Source organism: Mobula hypostoma, chromosome 5 (assembly GCF_963921235.1).
Source record: "Mobula hypostoma chromosome 5, sMobHyp1.1, whole genome shotgun sequence".
Taxonomy (NCBI): Eukaryota; Metazoa; Chordata; class Chondrichthyes; order Myliobatiformes; family Myliobatidae; genus Mobula; species Mobula hypostoma.
Window position 1 is genome coordinate 172,520,181 of NC_086101.1, and position 26,082 is coordinate 172,546,262.

At 41.7% G+C, this 26,082-nt stretch overlaps 1 protein-coding gene across 11 annotated transcripts in view; it reads right to left on the reverse strand.

Annotated features, from left to right (window-relative positions):
• Positions 1-26,082, reverse strand: part of tenm3 (teneurin transmembrane protein 3) — a 2,629,382-nt gene that overhangs the window by 108,103 nt on the left and 2,495,197 nt on the right. For 9 of the 11 annotated variants that reach the window (XM_063049436.1, XM_063049434.1, XM_063049437.1 and 6 more), the window contains 3 exons: positions 11,224-11,250; positions 10,421-10,441; positions 7,360-7,506 (listed from right to left, as the gene is read on the reverse strand). In XM_063049436.1, coding sequence (XP_062905506.1) covers positions 7,360-7,506; positions 10,421-10,441; positions 11,224-11,250 — 195 coding nt within the window. The remainder of the gene's footprint in view (positions 1-7,359; positions 7,507-10,420; positions 10,442-11,223; positions 11,251-26,082) is intronic. The other 2 variants (XM_063049438.1, XM_063049444.1) reach the window with 1 other exon arrangement.

The window sequence follows — 26,082 nt, forward strand, 5'->3', positions numbered from 1 at the left end:
CTCTTTTCACAAGGCCATAAGAGGAAACTGGAATAATCTTTGGAGACTCTGTGCTAAAGGAATGTTAAGGACATCATGAATAATACAGTTTATTCCACTATTCATGACACAAATATTCCTTTAGTTTGTAACCTTCTGCAGCTGGGAACAGAAAATAAATTGGCTGATAGTTAGGAAACAGTGGGTACCTGTTATGGATGCGATATCAGTGTTGGAAGATGAGCTGAGCTGAATGTCTCATGGATTTTATTGAGATCACCACAATTTTAATTTAGGAACATACAAAGTAAAATCAGAAGAATGACATTTGCCTGTTGTGCCTTCTCTGGCATCAACAAGATTACTGGGCGGGACGCCATGGTGGTATAGGGGTTAGCACAACACTATTACAGCTCAGGCTGTCGTAGCGCGAAGTTTAATCCTGGCACCGTCTGTAAGGTGTTTGTACATTCTCCCCACTACTTCGTGGGCTTCCTCCAGGTGCTTTGGTTTCCTCCCATTTTGCAAAGACGTATGAGTTAGTAGCTTAATTTGTCATTGTAAATTGTGGTTAAGTATGTGAGTTGCAGGGCAGCAGGGCTTATTGGGCTGGAAGGGCCTGTATCTCTAAACAAACAAATAAATAAATAAGGCTTGTTTAATCCTGTATTTTAACATCACTCTCTTATCTGATTTCCCCCTCCCCTTTCCCATTCCCTTGGAGACAAAAACAAACCTATCAATTTCTCGTCAATGCTCAATGATTGAATGCACACAAAGAATCCAAATATATTTCTGGAATATTTTGAGAAAATAATTTCTCATCACTTCACTTCCCTTTTGGTTTTGCCTTCTAGTTAGAAGTTCTCCAGACCAAGGAAGCAGCCTTCAGTGGTTACATCAATAACTTGGATTCAAAACCTCTGTGAAAACTGACTAAATTGGTTGACTGTACCAAATTTGGAGATAACAGTGAAATCTGGAAAGGTAGCAGTGGATGAATTAATCAAAACTTTGCAATACGGGATCAGAGGCAGAAAAAATGCATTCATATCTGTCCTGGGAAGGCAGGATGAGGAGAGGTTGTGACAATTATGTTTACACTCAAAATAGTTTAGAAGAATGAGAAGGGATTACGTAGAAACCTACAAAATCATCCCAGAATTGGATGGATTAAGTGTACAAAGGATGTTCCTGATGGACAGGGAGGTCCAGACTAGGTGCCATACTCTAAGGATGAGGTGTAAGCCATTTAAGATTAGGATGAGGAAAAAATTCTTTGCCCAAAGAGCAGTGAAATTAAGGAATTCTTTTCTCTAGAAGTCAGCTGAAGCCAAAATATATTCAAGAAGGAATTAGACATTATTATCACAGCTACGGTGATCAAGGGCAGGATACTGAACTTGAATGATTAGCCATACAAATATAGAATGTCAGAGCAAGCTTGTACGGCTGAGTGGCCTTCTTATGCTCTTATTCCTATAATTCTCTGACAAACATATGTATTTCATGTTGGAAACAAAATTGGGAAGCAGACAAACAGGTTGAAGTAACTGAACATGATAGAGAATGAGATCAGGTCTTATGAGTGGAGTTGATCTTTAAAGAAAAACAACAGAATACTAGAAAGAATCAGCAGGTCAGGCAGCATCTGTGGAAAGAGAAATAAGAGCTAACGGCTGATGACCCATTGTCAGTATTGCAAAAGAGGAAAATTAAGCTCACGTTAGCCTGCACATAAACTGAGAAACGGATGGATAGAATAAAGGGTACTTCTCTGAGAGGCTGAGACTAGGGTTGCTGTGAGGATAAGTTGGAGAGGTCACATGTTTGAAAGGTGGGGGGAGGGAGGGAGAAGGGGAGGGAGAGGGTGAGTGGGGAGGGAGATGGTGAGGTGGGAGGGAGGGGGGAGGGGAGAGAGAATGAATCAAACTAAAACTATGAAAAGAGGGAGTGTGAATTCAGACAAAGAAATGTGGTAGGACAAGCTCAACAGAAAGCTATGTTTGTGGAGGCAGAAAAATGTAATCTGTACCACAAATAGAACAAAAAAATGGCCTGTTCTATACAGACAGAAAGTGAGTTCTCTGAAGTTGGAGAATTAATTTTTGAATCCAGAAGACCACAATGCTTCCAGAAGAAAGCTGACATATTGGAGTTACAATACTCCAAAGATTCCAGAAGTGAACGGGTTAACGTATGATGAGTGTTTGATGGCCCTGGGCCCATACTTGCTGGAGTTTAGAAGAATTAGGAGGGATCTCATTGAAACCTACCAAATATTGAAAGGCCGAGATAGCGTGGATGTGGAGAGGATGTTTCCATTAGTGAGAGAGTCTAGAACTAGAGGGCACAGCCTCGGAATAGAAGAATATCCCTTGAGAACAGAGATTAGGAGCAAATTCTTTAGCCAGAGGATGGTGAATATGTGGAATTTATTGCCACAGACAGCAGTGGAGGCCAAGTCATTGGACATATTTAAAGCGAAGGTTGATAGGTTCTTGATTTATAAGGGTGTCATAGGTTATGGCGAAGAGGTAGGAGAATTGGGTTGAGAGGGAAAATAGATCAGCTATGATGTATTGGTAGAGCAATTTTGACAGGCCAAATGGCCCGATTCTGCTCCTGTGTCATACAGCTTTATGGACATCCAGGCTGACTTTTGTGCTCCATTTGTTTGCAATGGAGTCATAGAGTCAAAGAACACGACAGCACAAAAACAGGTCCTTCATCCCATTTAATCCATGCCAAACTATTATTCTGCCTAGTGCCACTGACCTGACCTACATACCCCTCCCAAGCTTTACCTATCCAAGTTCCTCTTTGATGTTAAATTTGAATTGTCATCCACCACTTCCGCTGGCAGCACATTTCACACTTTTACCACCCTTTCTGTGAAGTAGCTTCCCTTAACCATGTCACCCTTCACCCTTAACCCGTGACCTCTAGTTCTAGTCTCACCCAACCTTAGTGGAAAAAGTTTGTCTGCATTTACCCTATCTGAACTCCTCATAAGTTTGCATACCTCTATCAAACCTCCCCTTGTTCTTCTACTCTCTAGGGAATAAAGGCCTAACTTATTCGATATTTCCTTATAACTCAGGTCCTCGTCCCAGCAGGGCCGCATACTTCTATTCTTTGCTTATTTATGCCTGCCTAATCTGAGTCCACCACCTCCTCTGCCAGCATGTTTCAGTTATCATCACTTGCTCTCAAGCTTACATTGGGCATGTCATAACACTGCAGAAGTTCATTGACATTACAGATGGCCATGGATTCTATCCCATCACTCTGAATTGCTGAGGTTTTTCATAATTTTTCATTTTTTTTATTGCAGATTTCCTGCATCTGCAGTTTTTTTTTTACAAATTTGCATTTTCTAATTTTTTAACAATGTGGCCACTAAGAAACAGCAAACCGACTATGGAATTTCACTGTCAAGAAAGGAGAATGTGAGTCAAAGTATGCAATGTTGGCATGTTACATTGCTCTGGTCAGAATATACAAGTACCTACAGTGTAAAAACACCAAGTAAATGTCTTTGACCAGTAGAAGCATCAGCCACGAATATTCTCAAGGGGTTTCTTGATCATTCACCACTTTTATCTGAAGTCTCCATCGATTTTCTGGTGCAATTATGGTGACTGATCAGCAGGAAACTCCCAACAGTACTTCCTTCCCATTGATCTGAGCTTAACTCAGATTCAACCTCCCAAAACTTTAGGCTAAATGTTTTCTAAATTACAACAGTAACTGCACTTAAGTACTTTATTGACAGTGAAATGCCTTAGAATGTCCTGTTGTGAACCATAATCTATAAAGGGTATTTCTTTCTTTCAGACTTTTTCTAAATAGGGATCAGGCATTTTCGATGATACACAAAAACTGTTTCATACAAAAAGCTTCAGGGTACAATAATTCCAACTAAGATGAAGAAAGAATCACTGAACCAGCTATTTTAGAATCCCAGTTTTATTAATTGGGAGTCAAGGTTGTTGACACACATGGCACGAGTGCAGATTGTATTTGTACTGTACCAGCTTCCAAATTAATGTCACAGTCAAGTGCTTCACTTTAAACCATGTTTACCACTTGGGACTATTTGTATTGGGGGAAAAAAAACAGTCCACAGTGAAACCAGCAAGGGAGTAACAAAATGACAGCACGTACTTGTCTGGAGAAGAGAAATGCAATAACAGAAGTCTAACTTTTTCACATTAGATTGATTGAAATCATTTTCTGGGGGACCAAGTCTATGAAACTTTGAAGAGATTGACCATTTTTAGAGAACGCACTGTATATGATACATTTATATTGCAATAAATAGTTGACATTATTAAAGCTTTATCTTAAATGTCTTTAAATACTTTAGCTTTCATTTAAGCAATTTCCAATTTTAGTTTGCTGACAACACCACTGTCACAGGCCGAATCGAAGTCGGTGACATGACAGCATATAGAAGGGAGAATGAAACTCTGGCTAAGTGGTGCCACAATAACAACGATTTACCCAATGTCAGCAAGACCAAGGAGCTGATTATTGACTTCAGGACAAGGAAGCTGAAGGTCCATGAGCCCGTCCTCACTGGGGGATAAGAGGGGGATGGGCCAGCAACTTTAAATTCCTTGGTGTTATCTGTCTTGGGCCAAGCACGTAAGTGTGATTATGAAGAAAGCATGGCAACAGCTCTACTTCCATGGAAACTTCCATAGATGTGTGTTGGAGAGTATATTAACCAGCTGCATCACAGCCTGATATAGAAACACCAATGCCCTTGAACAGAAAATGCTCCAAGAAGTAGAGAATACAGCCCAGTCCATCACGGGAGAAGCCCTCCCTACCACTGAGGACAACTACATGGAGCGTTGTCGCAGGAAAGCAGCATCCATCATCAAGGACGTCCACCACCCAGGTCACGATCTCTTCTCGCTGCTGCTATCAGGCAACAGGTGCAGGAGCCTCAGGACTCACACCAGCAGGTTCAGGAACAGTTATTACCCTTCAACCATCAGGGTCTTGAACCAGAGGAGATAACTTCACTCGCCCCATCACTGAACTGTCCCCACAGCCTATGTACTCACTTTCAAGGACTCTTCATCTCATGTTCTCGATATTTGTTGCTTATTTATTTTTCTGTATTTGCAGAGTTTATTGTCTTTGCACATGGGTTGTTTGTTCATCTTTGTGTGCAGTTTTTCATTGATTTTATTGCGTTTCTTTGTATTTATTGGTAATGCCTACAAGAAAATGAATCTCAGGGTTGTTTCTTCTTTCTTTCCTTTTTGTACTGTATTTGCACAGTTTGTTGTTTTGAGGGATCTCGGTCCTCGCTGCTATTGAATCTGCAAATGTGCTTCTGGGTGGCAAAGGATCCACCCGTTAATTCTCAAGGCCAACTAATATGAGGATAATGCTGACGGACTGTCCAGGGAAGATTTAAAGATAGTTTCTGTCTAACACCACCATGACCTTGTGTATACTTCAAGAAGTGGTGTGTTAGACAGACAGAGAAAAGCTGGTTCCATCATCGAAGACTTCCAAGGATCAGTAAGTAATACAGGTTTAAAGAGTTGGGGAAAAAGGTATGTGCAGGATGTGTGGGGCACCATGGCCGCGTGGCAGTTAGCGTGATGCAATTACTGCTCAGGGCATCTGAGTTCGAAGTTCAAATCCAGTACCATCTGTAAAAAGTTTGGACGTCCTTCCTATGAGCATGTGGGTTTCCTCTGGGTGCTCCGGTTTCCTTCCACAGTCCAAAGGTGTACTGGTTAGTAGGTTAATTGGTTATTCTGTGATTAGGATTGGGTTAAATAAGGGGGCTGGCAGGCAGCGTGGCTGAATAAATAGTACTACTGGAAGTGCTCTCCAACAAGCCTTTACAGACTCAGAAGGCTGAATGTGTGTGACAATTACTGAATGACACAGGTACATTAAAAAATGATGACCCTGACTTTGAAATCAACAAATGTTTTTGCCTTCTGCAATGAAAAGTTCTTTTTACAAAAATAAAAATTATCACAAAAAAACTTTTTTCCTCAGTTGCATGTTGAAATGTGAAGACTAGCTGAAGAAGGATAAATACTGGGTTTCATTCGATTGGGACTGGACATCAGCGGGAGAATAAACATTGGAGGCTTGCAGGCAATCACCATCTCTATATGCTGAACAGATTTTGATTATTTCTTCTTTTGATGTTAAATTGTATTTGATTTTACTTTGCCTGACAATGTTTTTCTAAATATCAGCAGCTTAACATGTGCAATATTGGCAAGGTTCCAAAAGGCATCAGACTTGATTCCAAAGTAAAAATCTGTTGGCAGAATTGTTTTCTCGATGTTTCCTCATGACAACTTCAGTTCAGGCATTGCTTCCATATGAGAAGTCATTGACTCTTATGCTAGAAATCCCATCAATTACATTCTCTCACTTATTTCTCTGCATCCTACTTACTCTCACGAGTCCATTACCTCCACTTACTCATATAAATTTATAACCACCTCTTCACCCACTGGCATGTCTCAGATTCGTGAGATGATCCCAGCAGTGAAACGGTTAACGTATGAGTAGCGTTTGGTGGCTCTGTACACACTGGTGTTTAGAAAAATGAAGGGAGATTTCAATGAAACCCAAAAGAATATTGGAAGGCCTGGATAGAGTGGAAGTGGAGAGTATGTTTCCTATAGTGAGGGATCTAGGACAAGGGGGCACAGCATCAGAATACAAAGACATCCCTTTAGAACAGAGCTGAAGAGGGATTACTTGGCCAGAAGGTGGTGAATCTGTGGAATTCGTTGCCACAGATGGCTGTGGAGGCCAAGTCACAGTGTATTATTTAAAGCAGAATTTTACTTACTGAAATACTGTGTGGGATAGACCCTTCTAGACCTTCAAGCCAGCAACTCCTGAATTTTAACCCTAGACTAATCATTGGACAATTTACAATGACCAATTAACCTACCAACTGGTACGTCTTTGGACTATGGGAGGAAACTGGGATACCTTGCGGTCACAGGTACTGTAAATCGTTGCGCTAACCACTAATCTACTAAGCCACCCCAAAGATACGTTGACAGGTTCTTGATTAGTAACAGTGTCAAAGGCAAAAGGCAGGAGAATGGGGTTGAAAGGGATAACAAATAGCTATGATGGAATGATGGAGCAGAATTGATGGATCGAGTAGCCTAATTCTGCTACTATGTCCTATGGTCTTTGAAGTGAGCAATGACACTGCAATAAAACCTGCAATCATAAGGAGCACACACACACACTCCACATAGACAGCAGTGGAGGTCATGACTGAACCTGGACTGTTGGTATAGTGGGACAGCAAGTTTCCCTGCTGTACCACTGTGCAGCCGGTTGGGTTGAATATGTTCTTACCTCCTTCATTGTCCTTGCTATCTGAGCATGCTGTCTCCATGGCAACATCGCAGCCTGCTCCTCTCCAACCCATCTGGCAAACACAATGCCAGCCATTTTGGTCAAGGGTACATCTTCCATTACTGTTGCAAAGGCCAGGACAACCCTCTGTGAAAAGAATGCAAGACCATAAATTCTAGACAAAATGATCCATTGCTTTGTTATGTACATCAACACCAATGAATGATCACCAGCTACAAGCCTTTGTTGAAGCACAGCTGCCATAATTTCACATGGTTAAACTGCACCCTTTTGCAATAGAAACTGGGAATATTTATTAATATTTGCAATGCTCCAAAGAAATGTGCAACCATTGTTTGAGTTGTACTTGCAGCATGATTGCCAAAAATGTAAAATATGCATCTATCACCAGCTGAGGGCTTTTGGAAGAGTCAGATATTGGAGTAAAGTTAATATTAAAAACAGGGGTCTTATATAGGGTTTCAAATCACCCATTTTTATTATGAATATTATTACAGTTTCCGAGGAAACCAAGAATGTGAATGTGCAGTACTGCAGTAATGGGGAAGAATAAAGAGAGAAAGAGCTTAGAAAAGAAGTGTGAATTTTGAAGCAAAGGGCTTTAGTCTGTTCTTTTACAATCAACTAATGTCGCTGAAGATTGAGTTGTTCGAAGACTATGTTGGAAAAATCATTCTGATTTTCCTTTACCATTGCCTGCTCTGTGGCCATAGCTGTGGTTTCTGGTGGTCTTCTAACAAAGTTATAATGATGATGTAAAAATTGCAATAGAACTCCAGGACTGTATGTCTCAGGGCTACACAGTGCTGGTCAGTGGTCTCACCTCTTTTTACAGTTCAGAAACAGGATTCAAGCAGAACTAGGAGAGAGCAGGCAAAGTTCACAACACTGTATTTGGAAAGCACCTTTTCAAGGGCCAGTTCATAGCAAAGAAGTAACCCAGATTCACCATGGTCACTTCAGACAGGAGAAGTACTGAGGTCATGCAAAATCTGAGACTGTTGATGATTAAATACTTGAGGCCATTTGTTGCTTTTAATAGAAGCTGTCATGCTGAACCTTGCTTTCATTTTTATTATGAAAACCTTGTTAAATATCAATCACACATACTGATGCCAAAATCTATGCTAAAGGAATTGAATGTTTGCTCTGGTCCAAAAATTCCCTTGAGAGTGTCTCTGGAGTATGCTCCCAGGATAGAACTTTAGGAGCAGGGGCAAAGGGAAGGAAGTCACTGGGATTTTCAGGCATCGCCCTAACAGTTTTAGTTGGCCCAGGGCAATGAGTTCTCACTGTCAGTAAGAGGAACAAATCACCCAGGCATGAAATGCAAGTTGGGGAAGAGCAGAAGGTTTAAACATCAGCTTAAAACAACCTGTTCTAATAATGATGTCCCGGATCTGAAACACTTCTCTTTCCACATATGCCAACAGATCTGCTGATTGTTTTCAAAACTTTTCTTTTTATTTCAGATTTCTCATAGTATTTTTAAATGTTCAACCAAAGACCAACAGGTGAGATCTGATGTCTAATGTGCTTGTCTGTCTCTTTGAGGCTAGTTCCACTTACAGCCCAATTTATTTGAGTAGCTGTTGATTTTTTGAGATGAACTCAGTCAACTCAAATTTACCCAAAAGTTGAGTCATAGTAAAGAAATATAGAGTTGATGTTTACAAATTAAGGCCCAAATTTTTAAATGTGATGGAGTGGAGAGAACCTCCTGGTGTATCAGGAATAAATACTCATGTTCAACAACCTGGGAACACCACTGATGTATGTTGTTTAATGCTACCTGGAGTTCCCTTCCTCCAACAATTTTTTATCTTCCACTTTTGAAGGGACCTCACTCAACTTGCTTTACTGACACTATCAATGTCCAAACCTCCATCCTACCCAGCCACCACACTCTTGTCACCTTTCCAAATATCTCATCTTGCCCATTCTTCTCCATGATCATCCCTTGATCTGAGGACATCACTTTGAAGGTCTGCACTCAGAATAATGCCTACACATATATAAATATTTTTCCCAACCATAGTAACTGGATTGGCTTTCGGACACATCAGTTGGCTGGTAACATGGTGATTGAATTGAAGCGTTAAATATAATTCATGGATTTAAGAGGATGGATGAAAAATAATACTTTCTTAGTTGGGGTATGAGGAGCAATGGGTGAAGTTAGTGGGTGGGAAAGTCCAACAAGAAGATGTGATCTTAAAATTCGAGCAAGACTCTTCAGGTATGATGTCAGGACAGGCACCTTCCCACAAGGCATGTGTGAAACCTGGAATTCAGTCTGTCACCATGTGGTTTCATTCTGCATGCATTTGCCTTCTCATCATTAAAGGTGTGAAACACTTAAACGTTAGGGCCTCAAGGGAATTGCATTGACATTCTGACTTCTTCACTTTCTCTCCATTGTTCCTTGTGTTTCTCCTTTCACAAGCAGCCCCTCAGCATGGATAGCTAGGCAATGTGACTTACCATGGAGATGGCTGGCACACCAATTTGCCTGGGAGATGCACTGGGGCAGGGCAATAACCAAATGAGCATGTGCGACCCCTGCCCCCATCTGATTGAATCTCTTGTTACTCTGGGGCTTTGAAGCTGTAGCTTATTCATGTGAAATTATGGCAACTGAAACAGATGGACAAAGTATAGGCAGGGTATATAGAACCATACGCTATTAAGAAAGAAAGAAACCAAGCTTTAAAAAACTCACATTCTTTTTAAAAGAGTAAGCAAAGGCCAAGAAACAAGTGAGATAGCTAAGCCTAGTCAAGACTGCAGATGGACTGAAATGGGACAGACAGGGTTTTCAACGGAAATAGCAGCCTGGCGTGTTGAACGACTTAAGACACAGAATGCAGTACCATAAGAACCACAGCAAACATAGGCAAAACGCCTAAACAGAAAAGGAAGTAAATCAATGAGGGAAAAAACCCTTAAAATAAAAAAAAGTCACATTAAATGATGAGCTTGAAGACAGAGAGCAGAGAGGGATTGTTTGCAACAATCTCCCTAGGGCTTTTGTCTTTACCTTTATATCCTATCTTGTCTGCTAGTATGGACAAAGAGGAAAATTGCGGAAACATAATTAAAAGTAATGGCATATTCAGAATCTGTATTTATACAACCAGAAGAAAAGGGATGCTTGTAATTACAAGGACATGAGTGAACTAAAGCAAACTCCTAGTGTTTTAAACAATGAAGACTGGTCATACTGCCGGAGCTATCATCCTGAATAAGACATGTCAGGCAATGCAACTGTAGGAGCGTTTCTACAAACTAAATAACAAATTTCAGAAACGTTGTTAAATCACATAAATAGCATTAATGAAAGATGAGGTGCAGTGATTATTAAACTGGTATCAAATTTACTCCACACCACTTAACAGTTTCACACATAGCTACAAATAGTGCTTGATGTTGATACAATTGATTTTTTTGTATGATTAAATTACTCTTCAAACAAAAGTCCTGCATTCTCCAACTGATTTTTTCTCTCTCTCTTCATCAACAATCAAAATCTAACAGGAATGAACTGTTCTCAATTACATATGCATTACATTGTATTGCCACTCTATGTGATTTAGCCTCCGTACACTGGTCACAAAGACGCTACAGAGTGAAAACGGACCTAAAGCAAAACTAATCCAGCTTGTTGACTCTCAAGTCTTTTTCGGGTGTTAAATGCTGTTAAAACATTGCAGACACAAGCTCTGTAAAAGTCCTCATTAATGCATTAGTTGTCAAAAGCTCAATGAAACCATGATGCAAACAAGAGGGTGAGAATAATTTACTGTATATAAGGAGAGAGCACAACAAAAAAACATGCAGTACCTTTAACTATCTTATCCAGGAAGTGCGCTTGAGAAACAGAACATACAAATGTTTAAGAACAGTGTAATATAGAAACAGGGTCATCTATGCAGCACAGGCAAAATTCTCAAAGCTTTTGTATGCTAAGTTCCTTAGGAAAAAGTGTGATTTGTCCTGAGGTAAAACACGTTATCGTACATTATAGATTGTGTGGAGGTATGAATCCCATTCAGATGAGTATCAGAGGTAAGCTGTCCAGGGAGAATGTCAGGAACGCCAACTTTATACTACATAGAGTGAAATTCAGAGCGGCAGTAAGACTACCGTGGCTTAGAGTAGCTTTGGCATGCAAGGACTTTTAATGATTATGGTACCAGGCTGAGCAGATGTACACCAGCTTGAAAGACAGGATAAAATGCTCCCTGAGCAATCAGCAATGGCTAATTTCTCCAACTCTGGCTGAGGGAAACTGAAGCCAAGTGCAGCCTCTATTTGGTGGTCTTGCTGAGATCAGAGAACTGCTTGTTCTTTGAAAGTGCAGCTTGTGATGAATCCTGGAACGTGGCTGTAATGCTCGATAGACTCTGTTCTCAGAGAAGCGATGATTGTGCCACAAAAAGAAGTGGTCACAATCAAGTGCAATGCAGTTTTCTGATTTTAGGGTTATTATATGGGAAATAAGTTATCTACAAACAACCTTCTTTAACAAGGTAGGAGAGAGCAGGTTACCATAAAAGGCTTGGGATTCACAGCAAGTCAATGTACTGGTATTGAGGGTAGCCTGTGGAAGATTTCCTTTGATTGCTAAGTGCTAGTCATATCAAAATGATAGCAGGAAGGTTCCAGCTACTCAGTGTACTGAGTAAAGATATTTTAGAATGCAAGGAGGAGAACTGCTTTGGTTGGTCTGTGTGATATAACAAATACATTCAAAACAAACATATTTAAGTAACAACATTGATTAGACTGCAATAGGAATTTAATGCATGTGAAGCACTTTGGGATCTGATAAGATACAATAGAAATGCACAAAATACTGTTGTGACTCAGATTCCAATCAATTTCCCCCCCATTTTTTTGCTCTTATGAAAGAACCAGAGGGAAAAACAATCCTTCCTTCAAAAAAACAAAGTGTGTGGATGCTGGAATTCTGGATTAAAACAGAGTTGAATCTTCAAGTTACTGACCTCTCCAATGAGAGGTACATCAACATAAAAGTTAACTATGTTTTTCTCTCTACCAATACTGCCTCAACTGCTGAATCTTCCTAGCATTGTCTGTTTTTTTTAAATATAAGAATCCATTTCTTTACAGGACCTCTACTATGAATACAGAACTCCAGATCCCTCAATCTACCTCTACTCCAGGAGTTCACTGCTTTAAATCGCCTGGACAATACAAACACCTCTGTCAGGATGCTGTTCATCAACTATAGCTCAGCATTTAACACCAACATTCCCACTGTCCTGATTGATAAGCTATAGAACCCGAACCTCTGTACTTCCCTCTGCAATTGGATCCTCGACTTCCTAACTGGAAGACCATAATCTGTGCGGATTGGTATTAATAACTCCTCCTCGCTGACGATCAACACTGGCGCACCTCAGGGGTGTGTGCATAGCCCACTGCTCCACTCTCTATATACCCATGACTGTGTGGCTAGGCATAGCTCAAATACCATCTACAAATTTGCTGATGTTACAACCATTGTTAGTAGAATCTCAGATGGAGATGAGAGGGTGTACAAAAGTGAGATATACGAGGTAGTTGAGTGGTATCACAGCAACAACCTTGCACCCAGTGTCATAAGATGAAAGAGCTGATTGTGGTCTTCAGGAAGGCTAAGACGGGGGAATACGAACCAATTCTCATAGAGGGATCAGAAGTGGAAAGAGTGCGCAATTTCGAGTTCCTAGGTGTCAAGATCTCTGAGGATCTAACCTGGTCCCAACTTATCAACACAGCTATAAAGAAGGCAAGACAGTGGCTATATTTCATTAAAAGTTTGAAGAGGTGTGGTTTATCACCTAAAACACTCTACAACTTCTATAGATGTACTGTGGAGAGCATTCTGACAGGCTGCATCACTGTCTGCTATGGTGGGGGTGGATGGGGGGGGTGTGGCTACTGCACGGGACTGAAAGCAGCTACAGAAATTTGTAACATTAGTCAGCTCCATCATGGATACTAGCCTCCGTAGTATCCAAGACATCTTCAAGGAGCACTGCCTCAGAAAGGCGACGTACATTATTATGAACTCCCATCAAGCAGGGCATGCCCTTTTCTCACTGTTAGCATCAGGTAGGAGGTACAGAAGCCTGAAGGCACACATTCACGATTCAGGAACAGCTTCTTCCCCCTCTGCCATCTGATTTCCAAATGGACATTGAACCCATGAACACTACCTCACTTTTTAAAATGTATATTATTTCTGTTTCTGCATTATCTACTATTAATTGAGGAGTCTGTGGACCCCAGGTTGGGAAACCCCTGCTCTACACCTTCTTGGACTATCTGCACTGCATATTCACCCCATCCATAACACTTATATTCTGTATTCTGCAATAGATTTCCTTTTTGTACTTCCTTGACGTACTTACATATAGTCATAGTCATAGTCATACTTTATTGATCCCGGGGGAAATTGGTTTTCGTTACAGTTGCACCATAAATAAATAGTAATAAAACCATAAATAGTTAAATAGTAATATTTAAATTATGCCAGAAAATAAGTCCAGGACCAGCCTATTGGCTCAGGGTGTTTGACCATCCAAGGGAGGAGTTGTAAAGTTTGATATGGAATAATCTATCCGGATGACGCGCAGACGAAACTTTTCATTGCATCAGTACATGTGACAATAATAAACCAGGCACCAATCATCACTTCTGTGACTAACTTGTTGTCACTGAACAAATGATGCATCTTGCAAGACATGATGCTTATCTTTGCTTTTTTTCAGAAATTAATTAGCTCATGTATAATTTTGCAGGCTGCTTTAGAATGTGTCAATGCAGTTGGTCACTTTTCCTCCTAAACATTCTATTGAAATCATTGAAAATTGCACCAGAGATGGTGAAGAGGGTAATGTCACTTGCCGCAGGATCTGGTCGCACAAATCCTCACCTGTGAGAGCCAGAGCTTGGGGCTATATGACTGTCATCAGCAAATCAATGAGGGAACTCGGGGGAAAGGATTAGCTGAGGCCAACTAGGAAATATACACTCAGAGGCCACTTAAGTAGCTACACCTGTACACCTGCTCCTTTATGTAAATATCCAATCACCCAATAATGTGGCAGCAATGGATCTCACGTGGTCTGTACAATACCGGATGTGTGGTGAAAAAGGCACAACAGCACCTCTTTCACCTCAGACAGTTGAAGAACTTTGGTATGGTCCACCAAATTCTAAGAACTTTCTACAGGTGCATGATTGAGAGCATCCTCACTGGCTGCATCACTGTCTGGTATGGGAACTGTACTTCCCTCAACCGCAGGACTCTGCAGAGAGTGGTGTGGACAGCCCAGCGCATCTGTAGATGTGAACTTCCCATCATTTAGGACATTTACAAAGACAGGTGTGTAAAAAGGGCCTGAAGGATCATTGGAGACCCGAATCACCCCATCCACAAACTGTTCCAGCTGCTACCATCTGGGAAACAGTACCGCAGCATAAAAGCTAGGACCAACAGGCTCTGGGCCAGTTTCTTCCACCAGGCCATCAGACTGGTTAATTCACGCTGCCGCTGCTGTATTTCTATATTATATTTACTATCCTGTTGTACATATTATTTATTACAAATTACTATAATTGCACATTTGAATGGAGACGTAACATAAACATTTTTACTCCTCATGTATTTGAAGGATATGTGATAAAGTAAATTCAATTCAATTCAATGTATTAAAACATGCAGACATGATCAAGAGGTTCAGTTGTCGCTCAGACCAAACATCAGAATGGGGAAGGAATGCAATCTAAGTGATCTAGACATGACTGCTGGTGCCAGATGGGGTGGTTTGAGTATTTCAAAAACTGCTGATCTCTTGAGATTTTCACACACAACCATCTCTACAGTTTACGGAGAATGGTGCAAAAAACAAAAAAAAACTGAAATCTAGTGAGCAGCAGTTCTGTGAGTGAAAATGCCTTGTTAATGACAGAGGTTAGAGGAGAATGGTCAGATTGGTTCAAGCTCACAGGAAAGGCGATGGTAACTCTAGTAACTACACGTACAAAAGTGGCATGCAGAAGAACATTTCTGAACACACAACACATCATACCTTGAAGAGGATGGGCTACAGCAGCAGAAGACCACTGTACCTAACAAAGTGACCACAGAGTGTATGTAAGAGATCATGAACTCATCAATCTCCAGGGTGTGATGATTTGAGTGAAATATGTTGAATGGTAGGGAATACAATCTGTACTTTGCATGTAGAGTTTGCGCTGACTGAAGCCAATCAAACTGACTTCAGATGAGCATGATGCAAGCCACCCACTCACCTACCACTTCTTTGTATCCATTAAAAATATATTTTTATATGTTTATCCGTTTTCCTTTAACAAATTCTGTCTCTAGGCTGTTTCATGAAAAAAAAATCAAGTATCAGCAAAACTATGTGTAAAAACATTTTTTACATTGAGTTACTGACAACAGATTTCTCCCCTTAAGATTTTATACATGACATGGGTATTCAATTTCACTCTATATCATGTTGAAGTGCAACATTCATGGGATTCAGAAGCAGCTAGAAGTTACATATCCCCTCACATCCATTTTGTTTGACCTCTATTGTGTGTGTACACCCTTGTTCCCGCACAGCATTAATGCCTGAAATCTTGTATCCTATTCAATACAGAGTTGAACTTCTGACATTCCCTTCCATCACTGACTGCTTAGCACAACATCTGTAACAACGCCACTCTCCTCCACTTGCTCAGCTCATCTGTTGCTGAAAGCTTTTTCAATGTGCCTTCTGTGCTATTGTTTTATTATTGCAACATGTATCAAGACACAACGAAAAGTTTGCCTTGCATACTGTTTATACAGATCAAATCAATGCACATTGCATTTAACTAGAATAAGGGAAAACAATAACAATGCATAATAAGGTGTAGAAGCTACTGAAAAGGTGTAGGGTAGCTGAACGATAAAATGGAAGATCATATCAAGGTAGACAATAAAATCAAGGTAGACAGGAGGTCCATACAGGAGTTGTCCTTCTGTCTGGTGCCACATACTTTCATGATTTTGTATCTCCTGCCTGCTGGGAGAGGGAGAAGCGAGAATGTCCATCCTAGGTGGGGTTTTGATGCTGGCTGTTTCACTTTGACAGCAAGAGGTACAGACAAACTCCATAGAGGGGAGGCCATAAGTCTCTAAAGCATCTTGCGGTAACATGTAGAGCAATTGCCATACTAATCCACGATGTATCCGGACAGAATGCTTTCTAAGGCGCATCAAGTTGGTAAGAGTCGACGTGAGCATGCTGAATGATTTTAGCCTCCTGTCCTGAGAAAGTACAGGTGATGGTGAGCTTTCGTGGCAGCGACATCAACAAAAGGGAAAATAACCAGGAGTAAATTTTCCAAAAAAGAGCAGGAAATTTGCATTTTTCCTGCTGGTGGTATCAAAAACACAACTTTGCAGTGCTTGCATCATGTTCCATCTCCCAGACTCTGTTTGATTGGCTTCAATCAGACCGACGTCTACGTGCAGAGTACAGATTACATTCCCTGCTATCGGCACATTTAACTCTGCTGTTCCAAGGACAAGATTCTGGGTGAAAAAAATTCACTGTAAATCCTTTTGTTGATTTGCTTTTAGATCTCAATTGTCCAAAAGCCGATGCAGTTATGAGGATCCAATGGAATGATAATCAAGGGATGGAATGATCTGGCAAATGGGATTAGACATTGTGGGATGAAGGGCCTGTTCATAAACTATACTGTTTTATGCTCAAAGAACACCTTCAGCCATTGGATTCTGATGCCCAAACATTATTGATGCCAATTATCATGATTAAGAAAACATTTCATACCTAATTTGATGTGCTTGCACCCACTCCCTTTGAAGCATGACTAAACCTGAAATTGGACTGTGAGGATTCATGCTAAGGGTGTCTTTAATCTGCTATCCATAGTTAACATTGTCCCCAAAATATATGGTGCATTTTAATTCTATATAATAATATATCATTATTGATACTACTTAGTTCTCATTTTTGTACCCCATGAAGCCCCAAACAAGCATAAGCATAAATAATATTCTAAAATGACTAACTTATTAATAATCTTATTAAACATTCAGATGGAAACACTAACACCCTTGAACAGAAATGCTGACAAAAAGTAGTGGATACGGCCCAGTCCATCATGGGCAAAGCCTTTGCACCACTGAGTACATCTACATGGAGCACTGTCATGGGAAAGTAGCATCCATCAACAAGGACCCCCGTCACTCAAGTCATGTTCTCTTCTCACTGCTGCCATCAGGAAGAAGACTGACCAGGTGTGAGCCACGGTGGCAGGGCCTCCGGCACTGACTCTGACCCTGTGGTGCAGAAGGGTGGGACGGAGAAGAGGAGAGCTGTCGTCATTGGAGACTCTATAGTCAGGGGAGCAGACAGGAGATTTTGTGGACGTGAGAAGGACACCCGCATGGTTTGTTGCCTCCCGGGTGCCAGGGTCCGGGATGTCTCTGACCGGGTGCATGACGTCCTGTTACGAGAGGGAAAGCAACCAGAAGTCGTGATACATGTTGGGACCAACGACATAGGCAGGAAGAGGGATGAGGTCCTGAAGTGTGAGTTTCGGGAATTAGGCAGAAGGCTGAAGAATACGACCTCAAGGGTGACGTTCTCAGGATTGCTGCCAGTGCTATGTGACAGAGATGGTAAGAATTGGAGGAGATGGCAGTTAAATGAGTGGCTGAGGAGCTGGTGCAGGGAGCAGGGTTTTAGATTTTTAGATCATTGGGATCGCTTCTGGGAAAGGTGGGACCTGTACAGATTGGATGGGTTGCACCTGAACTCGAGGGGGAGCAATATCCTTGCAGGTAGGTTTGTTAGCATGGTTCAGGAGGGTTTAAACTAATTTGCGAGGGGGATGGGACCCAAAGCGATAGAGCAGTGAAAGAAGTGCATAGAGTAAAGCCAGATCTAACATACAGAGAGGCTTTGAGGAAAGAGATGCAGAATAAACGGTGTAAAGACAGTAAAGTAGAAGGGCTGAGATGTGTGTACCTCAATGTAAGAAGCATCAGGAACAAAGGTGATGAACTGAGAGCTTGGATACATACATGGAATTATGATGTAGTGGCCATTACAGAGACTTGGCTGGCACCAGGGCAGGAATGGATTCTCAATATTCCTGGATTTCAGTGCTTTAAAAAGGATGGAGAGGGCAGAAAAAGGGGAGGAGTGGTGGCATTACTGGTCAGGGATACTATTACAGCTACAGAAAGGGTGGGTAATGTAGCAGGATCCTCTTTTGAGTCAATATGGGTGGAAGTCAGGAACAGGAAGGGAGCAGTTGCTCTACTGGGGGTATTCTATAGGCCCCCTGGTAGCAGCAGAGATACAGAGGAGCAGACTGGGAGGCAGATTTTGGAAAGGTGCAAAAATAACAGGGTTGTTATCATGGGTGGCTTTAACTTCCCTAATATTGATTGGCACCTGATTAGTTCCAAGGGTTTAGATGGGGCAGAATTTGTTAAGTGTGTCCAGGATGGATTCCTGTTACAGTATGTGGACAGGCCGACTAGGGGGAATGCCATCCTAGATCTAGTACTAGGTAATGAACCGGGTCAGGTCACAGATCTCTCAGTGGGTGAGCATCTGGGGGACAGTGACCACCGCTCCCTGGCCTTTATAATTATCATGGAAAAGGACAGAATCACAGAGGACAGGAAAATTTTTAATTGGGGAAAGGCAAATTATGAGGCTATAAGGCTAGAACTTGCGGGTGTGAATTGGGATGATGTTTTTGCAGGGAAATGTACTATGGACATGTGGTCGATGTTTAGAGATCTCTTGCGGGATGTAAAGGATAAATTTGTCCCGGTGAGGAAGATAAAGAATGGTAGGGTGAAGGAACCATGGGTGACAAGTGAGTTGGAAAATCTAGTCAGACGGAAGAAGGCAGCATACATGAGGTTTAGGAAGCAAGGATCAGATGGGTCTATTAAGGAATATAGGGAAGCAAGAAAGGAGCTTAAGAAGGGGCTGAGAAGAGCGAGAAGGGGACATGAGAAGGCCTTGGCGAGTAGGGTAAAGGAAAACCCCAAGGCATTCTTCAATTATGTGAAGAAAAAAAGGAGGACAGGAGTGAAGGTAGGACCGATTAGAGATAAAGGTGGGAAGATGTGCCTGGAGGCTGAGTGAGGTCCTCAATGAATACTTCTCTTCGGTATTCACCAATGAGAGGGAACTTGATGATGGTGAGGACAATATGAGTGAGGTTGATGTTCTGGAGCATGTTGATATTAAGGGAGAGGAGGTGTTGCAGTTGTTAAAATACATTAGGACAGATAAGTCCCCGGGGCCTGACGGAATATTCCCCAGGCTGCTCTAAGAGGCGAGAGAAGAGATTGCTGAGCCTCTGGTTAGGATCTTTATGTTCTCGTTGTCCATGGGAATGGTACCGGAGGATTGGAAGGAGGCGAATGTTGTTTCTTGTTCAAAAAAGGTGGTAGGGATAGTCCGGGTAATTATAGACCAGTGAGCCTTACGTCTGTGGTGGTAAAGCTGTAGGAAAAGATTCTCAGAGATAGGATCTATAGGCATTTAGAGAATCATGGTCTGATCAGGGACAGTCAGCATGGCTTTGTGAAGGGCAGATCGTGTCTAACAAGCCTGACAGAGTTCTTTGAGGAGGTGACCAGGCACATAGATGAGGGTAGTGCAGTGGATGTGATCTATATGGATTTTAGTAAGGCATTTGACAAGGTTCCACACGGTAGGCTTATTCAGAAAGTTAGAAGGCATGGGATCCAGGAAAGTTTGGCCAGGTGGATTCAGAATTGGCTTGCCTGCAGAAGGCAGAGGGTGGTGGTGGAGGGAGTACATTCAGATTGGAGGATTATGACTAGTGGTGTCCCACAAGGATCTGTTCTGGGACCTCTACGTTTCGTGATTTTTATTAACGACCTGGATGTTGGGGTAGAAGGGTGGGTTGGCAAGTTTGCAGATGACACAAAGGTTGGTGGTGTTGTAGATAGTGTAGAGGATTGTCAAAGATGGCAGAGAGACATTGATAGGATGCAGAAGTGGGCTGAGAAGTGGCAGATGGAGTTCAACCCGGAGAAGTGTGAGGTGGTACACTTTGGAAGGACAAACTCCAAGGTAGAGTACTAAGTAAATGGCAGGATACTTGGTAGTGTGGAGGAGCAGAGGGATGTGGGGGTACATGTCCACAGATCCCTGAAAGTTGCCTCATAGGTGGATAGGGTAGTTAAGAAAGCTTATGGGGTGTTAGCTTTCATAAGTCGAGGGATAGAGTTTAAGAGTCGCAATGTAATGATGCAGCTCTATAAAACTCTGGTTAGGCCACACTTGGAGTACTGTGTCCAGTTCTGGTCACCTCACTATAGGAAGGATGTGGAAGCATTGGAAAGGGTACAGAGGAGATTTACCAAGATGCTGCCTGGTTTAGAAAGTATGCATTATGATCAGAGATTAAGGGTGCTAGGGCTTTACTCTTTTGAGAGGAGGAGGGTGAGAGGAGACATGATAGAGGTGTACAAGATAATAAGAGGAATAGATAGAGTGGATAGCCGGTGCCTCTTCCCCAGGGCACCACTGCTCAATAGAAGAGGACATGGCTTTAAGGTAAGGGGTGGGAAGTTCAAGGGGGATATTAGAGGAAGGTTTTTTACTCAGAGAGTGGTTAGTGCTTGGAATGCACTGCCTGAGTCAGTGGTGGAGGCAGATACACTCGTGAAGTTTAAGAGACTACTAGACAGGTAAATGGAGGAATCTAAGGTGGGGGCTTATATGCGAGGCAGGGTTTGAGGGTCGGCACAACATTGTGGGCCGAAGGGCCTGTACTGTGCTGTACTATTCTATAGGAGCCTCAGGACCTACGCCACCAGTTTTGGGAACGGTTATTACCCCCTCAATCATTAGGCTCTTGAACCAGAGGGTGTAACTTTACTTGTCCCATCTTTGAAATGTTCTCACAACCTATAGACTCACTCTAAAGGTGTCTTCATCTCATGACTTGATTTTTATTTCTCATTTATGCATTGTTATCATTTCTTTCTTTTTTTGTATTTGCTTATTTTGTTGCCTTTTGCAGAGTGTTTGAACACCCAGCTGGTGCGGTCTTTCATTGATTCTATTATGGTTATTATTTTATTATGGATTTATTGAGTATGTTCAGAAGAAAATGAATCTCAGGGTTGTATGTATACTCTATATACGTGTATGTGTGTGCATATATATGTACTTATATGTACTTTGATAATACATTTACTTTGAATTATCTAAAAGGAAGCAAAATTAACCAACAGTCCACTTCTTTGAAATTACAAGGTGCCACTACATAAACAAAAATGATTCTATTTGAACAGCACGCTGCGGGGAACCACTTGACACAGTGCTCCGGAAACTGATTACTGTATTTATACAGAGAATGACTTGTTCATCAACGTGTTCATGGTTGATAGGTATTTGTAAGGAAAAAAAGTCAAGACAGGAGCTGTGGTCAACTTGGTGATTCTGTGAATCTAAATCAGAGATAAGAATCAGTGAATGTAATGACAGTGGTTGGATCAGAATGTTACATACAAGCTTTGTAGTAACTTACAAAAAATAATGTGAACTAAAATAACCCTCTTATCCCCGTCCCTGAGCAATTTCTTATTTGTGACAGAAAAGCATCCCCTGTAATTAGTAAACACAAGACATTCCGCAGATGCTGGAAATCCAAATCAACACACACAATATGTTGGAGGAACTCAACAGGTTAAGGCAGCATCTATAGGAATGACTAAACAGACGATGTTTCAAGATAAGACCCTTCTTCGGGACTGGAAAGGAAGGGAGAAAATGCCAGAGTAAAAAGGTGGGGCAGGGGAAGGAGGATAGCTAGAAGGTGATAGGTGAAGCCAGGTGGGTAGGAAAGGTAAAGGAGAGGAAAGAATCTGGTAGGAGAGGAGAAAGGGAAGGAGAAGGGGACCAAGGGGATGGTGATAGGCAGGTTAGAAGAGGTAAGGGGCCAGAGTGGAGAACAAAAGAAGAGGGGAGTGGGAGGAAAAAGTTTTGCTCCTAGAAGGAGAAATTGACATTCATGCCATCAAGTTGGAGCCTACCCAGATGGAATATAAGGTGTTGCTTCTCCACTGTGAGAGTGGCCTCAGTGTGACACAAGAGGAGGCCATGGACTGACATGTGGGAACGGGAATGGGAATTGGAATTAAAATGTTGGACCCAAAGGAATTTCCGCTTCTGCTGCATGGGGCAGAGGTTTTCGACGAAACGGCTCCCAATTTGCGATGGGTCTCAGCATGATGAACGTGAGCACTGGATGCAGCAGGTGACTCCAGTTAATTTGTGATTGATGTGTTGCCTCACCTGGAAGAACTGCTTTGGAGCCCTGAATGGAAGTGAGGGAGGAGATGAATAGGTAGGTGTAGCACTTTGGCCGTTTGCAGAAATAAATGCCGGGAGAGAGCATAGTGGGGAAGGATGAATGGACAGGAGAAGCATGGAGGGAGTGATTCCTGTAAAAAGTGGAGAGTGGGGGGAGGTGATGATGTAATAAGTGGTAGGATCCCTCTGGAGATGGCAGAGGTGTGGAGAATGATGTGTTGGATGCAGAGGCTCATGGGGTGGTAGGAAAGGACAAGAGGAACTCTATCACTGTTAAGGAGGTGGGGAGAGCGTGGATGTCTGGGAAATGGAGGAGATGCAGGTGAGGGCAACGTCAATGATGGAGGAAGGGAAACCCCAATCTCTGAAGGAGGAGGACATCTCTGATGTCCTGGAACTGATGTGGCAGAGATGATGGAATTGAGAAATGGGGGTAGCATTTTTATAGGAGACAGGATGAGGAAGTAAAGTCAAGTGCAATTTCAGTATAGCCCTCTAATTTTTTTTGAAAAGAAAGTAGAACAGGCAGACATCTGGAAAGGTTGAGACCTTTACAGCTCACGGGTTCCTCGATCTGAGGAGCTGATATTGTTGCTGATTTCAGACTTGGGATCACTGGTTGTGATCAGCCTGTTCCATCCAGTGGGAGTGTCACAATGAAAGGCTCAGGGCCCTAATAGCTCCCTATCACTTCAGTTCCCCGCCTTCCCTCCCAGCCTCTATTCTCCATCATTTCAACTTCCACAATGCTGTCTAGAAAGCAGCAGACATCTGTGAAGCCCACAGGCTGGGTTTTAAAACACTTGAGCATAATCATAATCATAATTAAGCATGTCCCATTTCTGAGCCTTTTTCAGATTTGTTTATTAGCATAGGATGTTGTACCCTTTAATTACCAGAAGTGCCTAGTCCAACTTCCAAGAATGAAATTCTATATTTTGAAGTAAAGCAACTTCTTACATGTAAACCATCCTTCAGCAGAGGACTCCAATCACAGAAATAAGGTATTTCATTCCGTTCCTGAACTGGTGGAACACCACAATTCATCAAATGTAAATTATCTAGCATATTAAAATAAAACAATTTTAAGTCTTGAATACCAACTTTATTCATGAAAATTAAGGTTTCTCAGAATTTTAGGTTCCTCCATTTGAGCAGGTTTTTAAATACATTATTTCCCAACTAATTTATTTGAATGGGCTCCTCATTAAAGCTTCAAACAAACCATAAGACTGAATTACCAATTTTCTACATTTTCCTGGGAGTACTCTATAATAATTTCAAGGCACTTTCTGCAGCTCTGTATGCACACACATATCTGAGTGCCGGAGATCAAGATTTAAAATTTATTGCTGCACTATTTTTAGCAGTGAAGCTACTGTGTAAAATGTTTTCCTCTCCCCCCCCCACCTTCCATTCGTCACTTTGGCCTCTTAGTTCTTCTCACCTGCCTATTACCTCCTCCTGTATCCTCTCCTTCTTCCCTTTCTCCTATGGTCCACTCTTCTCTCATATCAGATTCCTTCCTTTCCAGCCCTTTCCCGACCCCCGTCACTTGGCTTCACCTATCACCTTCTAGCTATTCTCCTTCCTCTCCCCCTCATCTTTTTACTCTGGCATCTTCCTCCTTCCTCCCCAGTCAAGAAGAAGGGTCTCGGCCTGAAACGTCGACTGTTTATTCAGGCCCGTGGATACCGCCTGACTTGCTGAGTTCCTCTTGCATTTTGTGTGCGTTGCTTTGGATTTCTGGCACCTGCAGATTTTCTCGTGTTTGCAAATTAAGTGGGCGTTATCATATGGAAATAGGCTGTATGACCCAATAGAACAGTGGTGTGCAGAAGAGCATCTCTGAATCCACAACACATCAAACCTTGAAGTGGACGGTTATTTAGCAGCAGACCACCATACTGGGTTTCCACTCATGTACCTAATAAAGGGGTCACTGAGTAAGTATTGCCTTTCTTTTAGTCATCTACTCTCTAAATTAACCTCCTGAATACAAATGGTTAAATAAAGATATAAAACCTCTCAAAGTTAAGGTATATCTCAAAACGGCCATGGAATTGCTTTGAAGGACAGTTTTTGCTACATAAGGGAACGTCTACTGGATTAGTTGAAAACAGTATAGTTCAGAGCTTTAGAGCTATGCAACAAGGCAACAACAGAAAACATCACCTAGATGGTATATCTGGTAAGCACCAGATCACAGCCTAGGTGACCAGAACAGAGCAACCCAGAATACAGGAATCGGAATGGGCATCGGGCCCTTTTAGCCTGCATGATCATGGCCAACCCTTTCTATATTTCCTGCTACAGGCACAGAAGGTGGCTATTTTGACCCACCATGCCGACAACAGCTAATCAGAAAAACCTTATTCCACCACTAATTTTTCTGTAAATCTATTCTCTCCACATTCCCATCAATCTTCCCTCCAGATTCTACTACTTATCAGACAGTAGGGCCAATATAATAATCTACCAACCAGCACGTCTTTGGGAAGTGCAAAGAAAAGTGGAGAACAAGAAGAACTCACACGCCTAAGGGAGAATGTGTCAATTCCACACAGTCTGCACCAGAGGTCAGGATTAAATTAGGGTCATTGGAACTGTGGGACAGCAGTTGTATTTTGATGCGCCAATGTATCATTTCTATTGCATTCCCAATAGTGTCGCTCTTCCTTCATATCCCCTGATGCATTTTCTATTCAGAAATTTATCTATCACCTTTTTAAAAATACCTAGTGCCTTGTTTCTCTCCCCGTAGCTGGGACTGACCTCCTGAACATTTCCAGCATTTCTGCTTTCATTCTCGCCACCTCTGATTCCATTTAATGTTGTGAAAAGAGAGGCTCCAAGGGAGAGAGGCAAGTTTCCAGTGCGATATGTCTTTAATTTAATCAACTTAGCTTAAAAATACATGTGCTTAATTGTTTGTAAAAAGTTTTATTTTTATTTTTTAAATGGTAATTTAAAAATATTGACAGTGTGTTCTTTTTTAAAAAAATATTTGGAATATCATCCCATTTATAGAAAGGCTTATAGAAACTGTTGTTTCTGCATCGAGCCATAGGTTCACTGACTGTCAAAGTCTTTCTGTAATTGGAAAGCTCTGCATTGTACAGGTAAGCAAATGATGAGCAGGGGCCACTTACTACCCTGAGGAGTATTCCCCCTCTTTAACTTATCAAGAAGCTTCCTGTCTGAAATGTTACATTATTTCACCGTCTATAGATTGAGGCTGTAAATTGCAGTGGGGACTTCATCTCTGGTTTTAGTGAAGCTT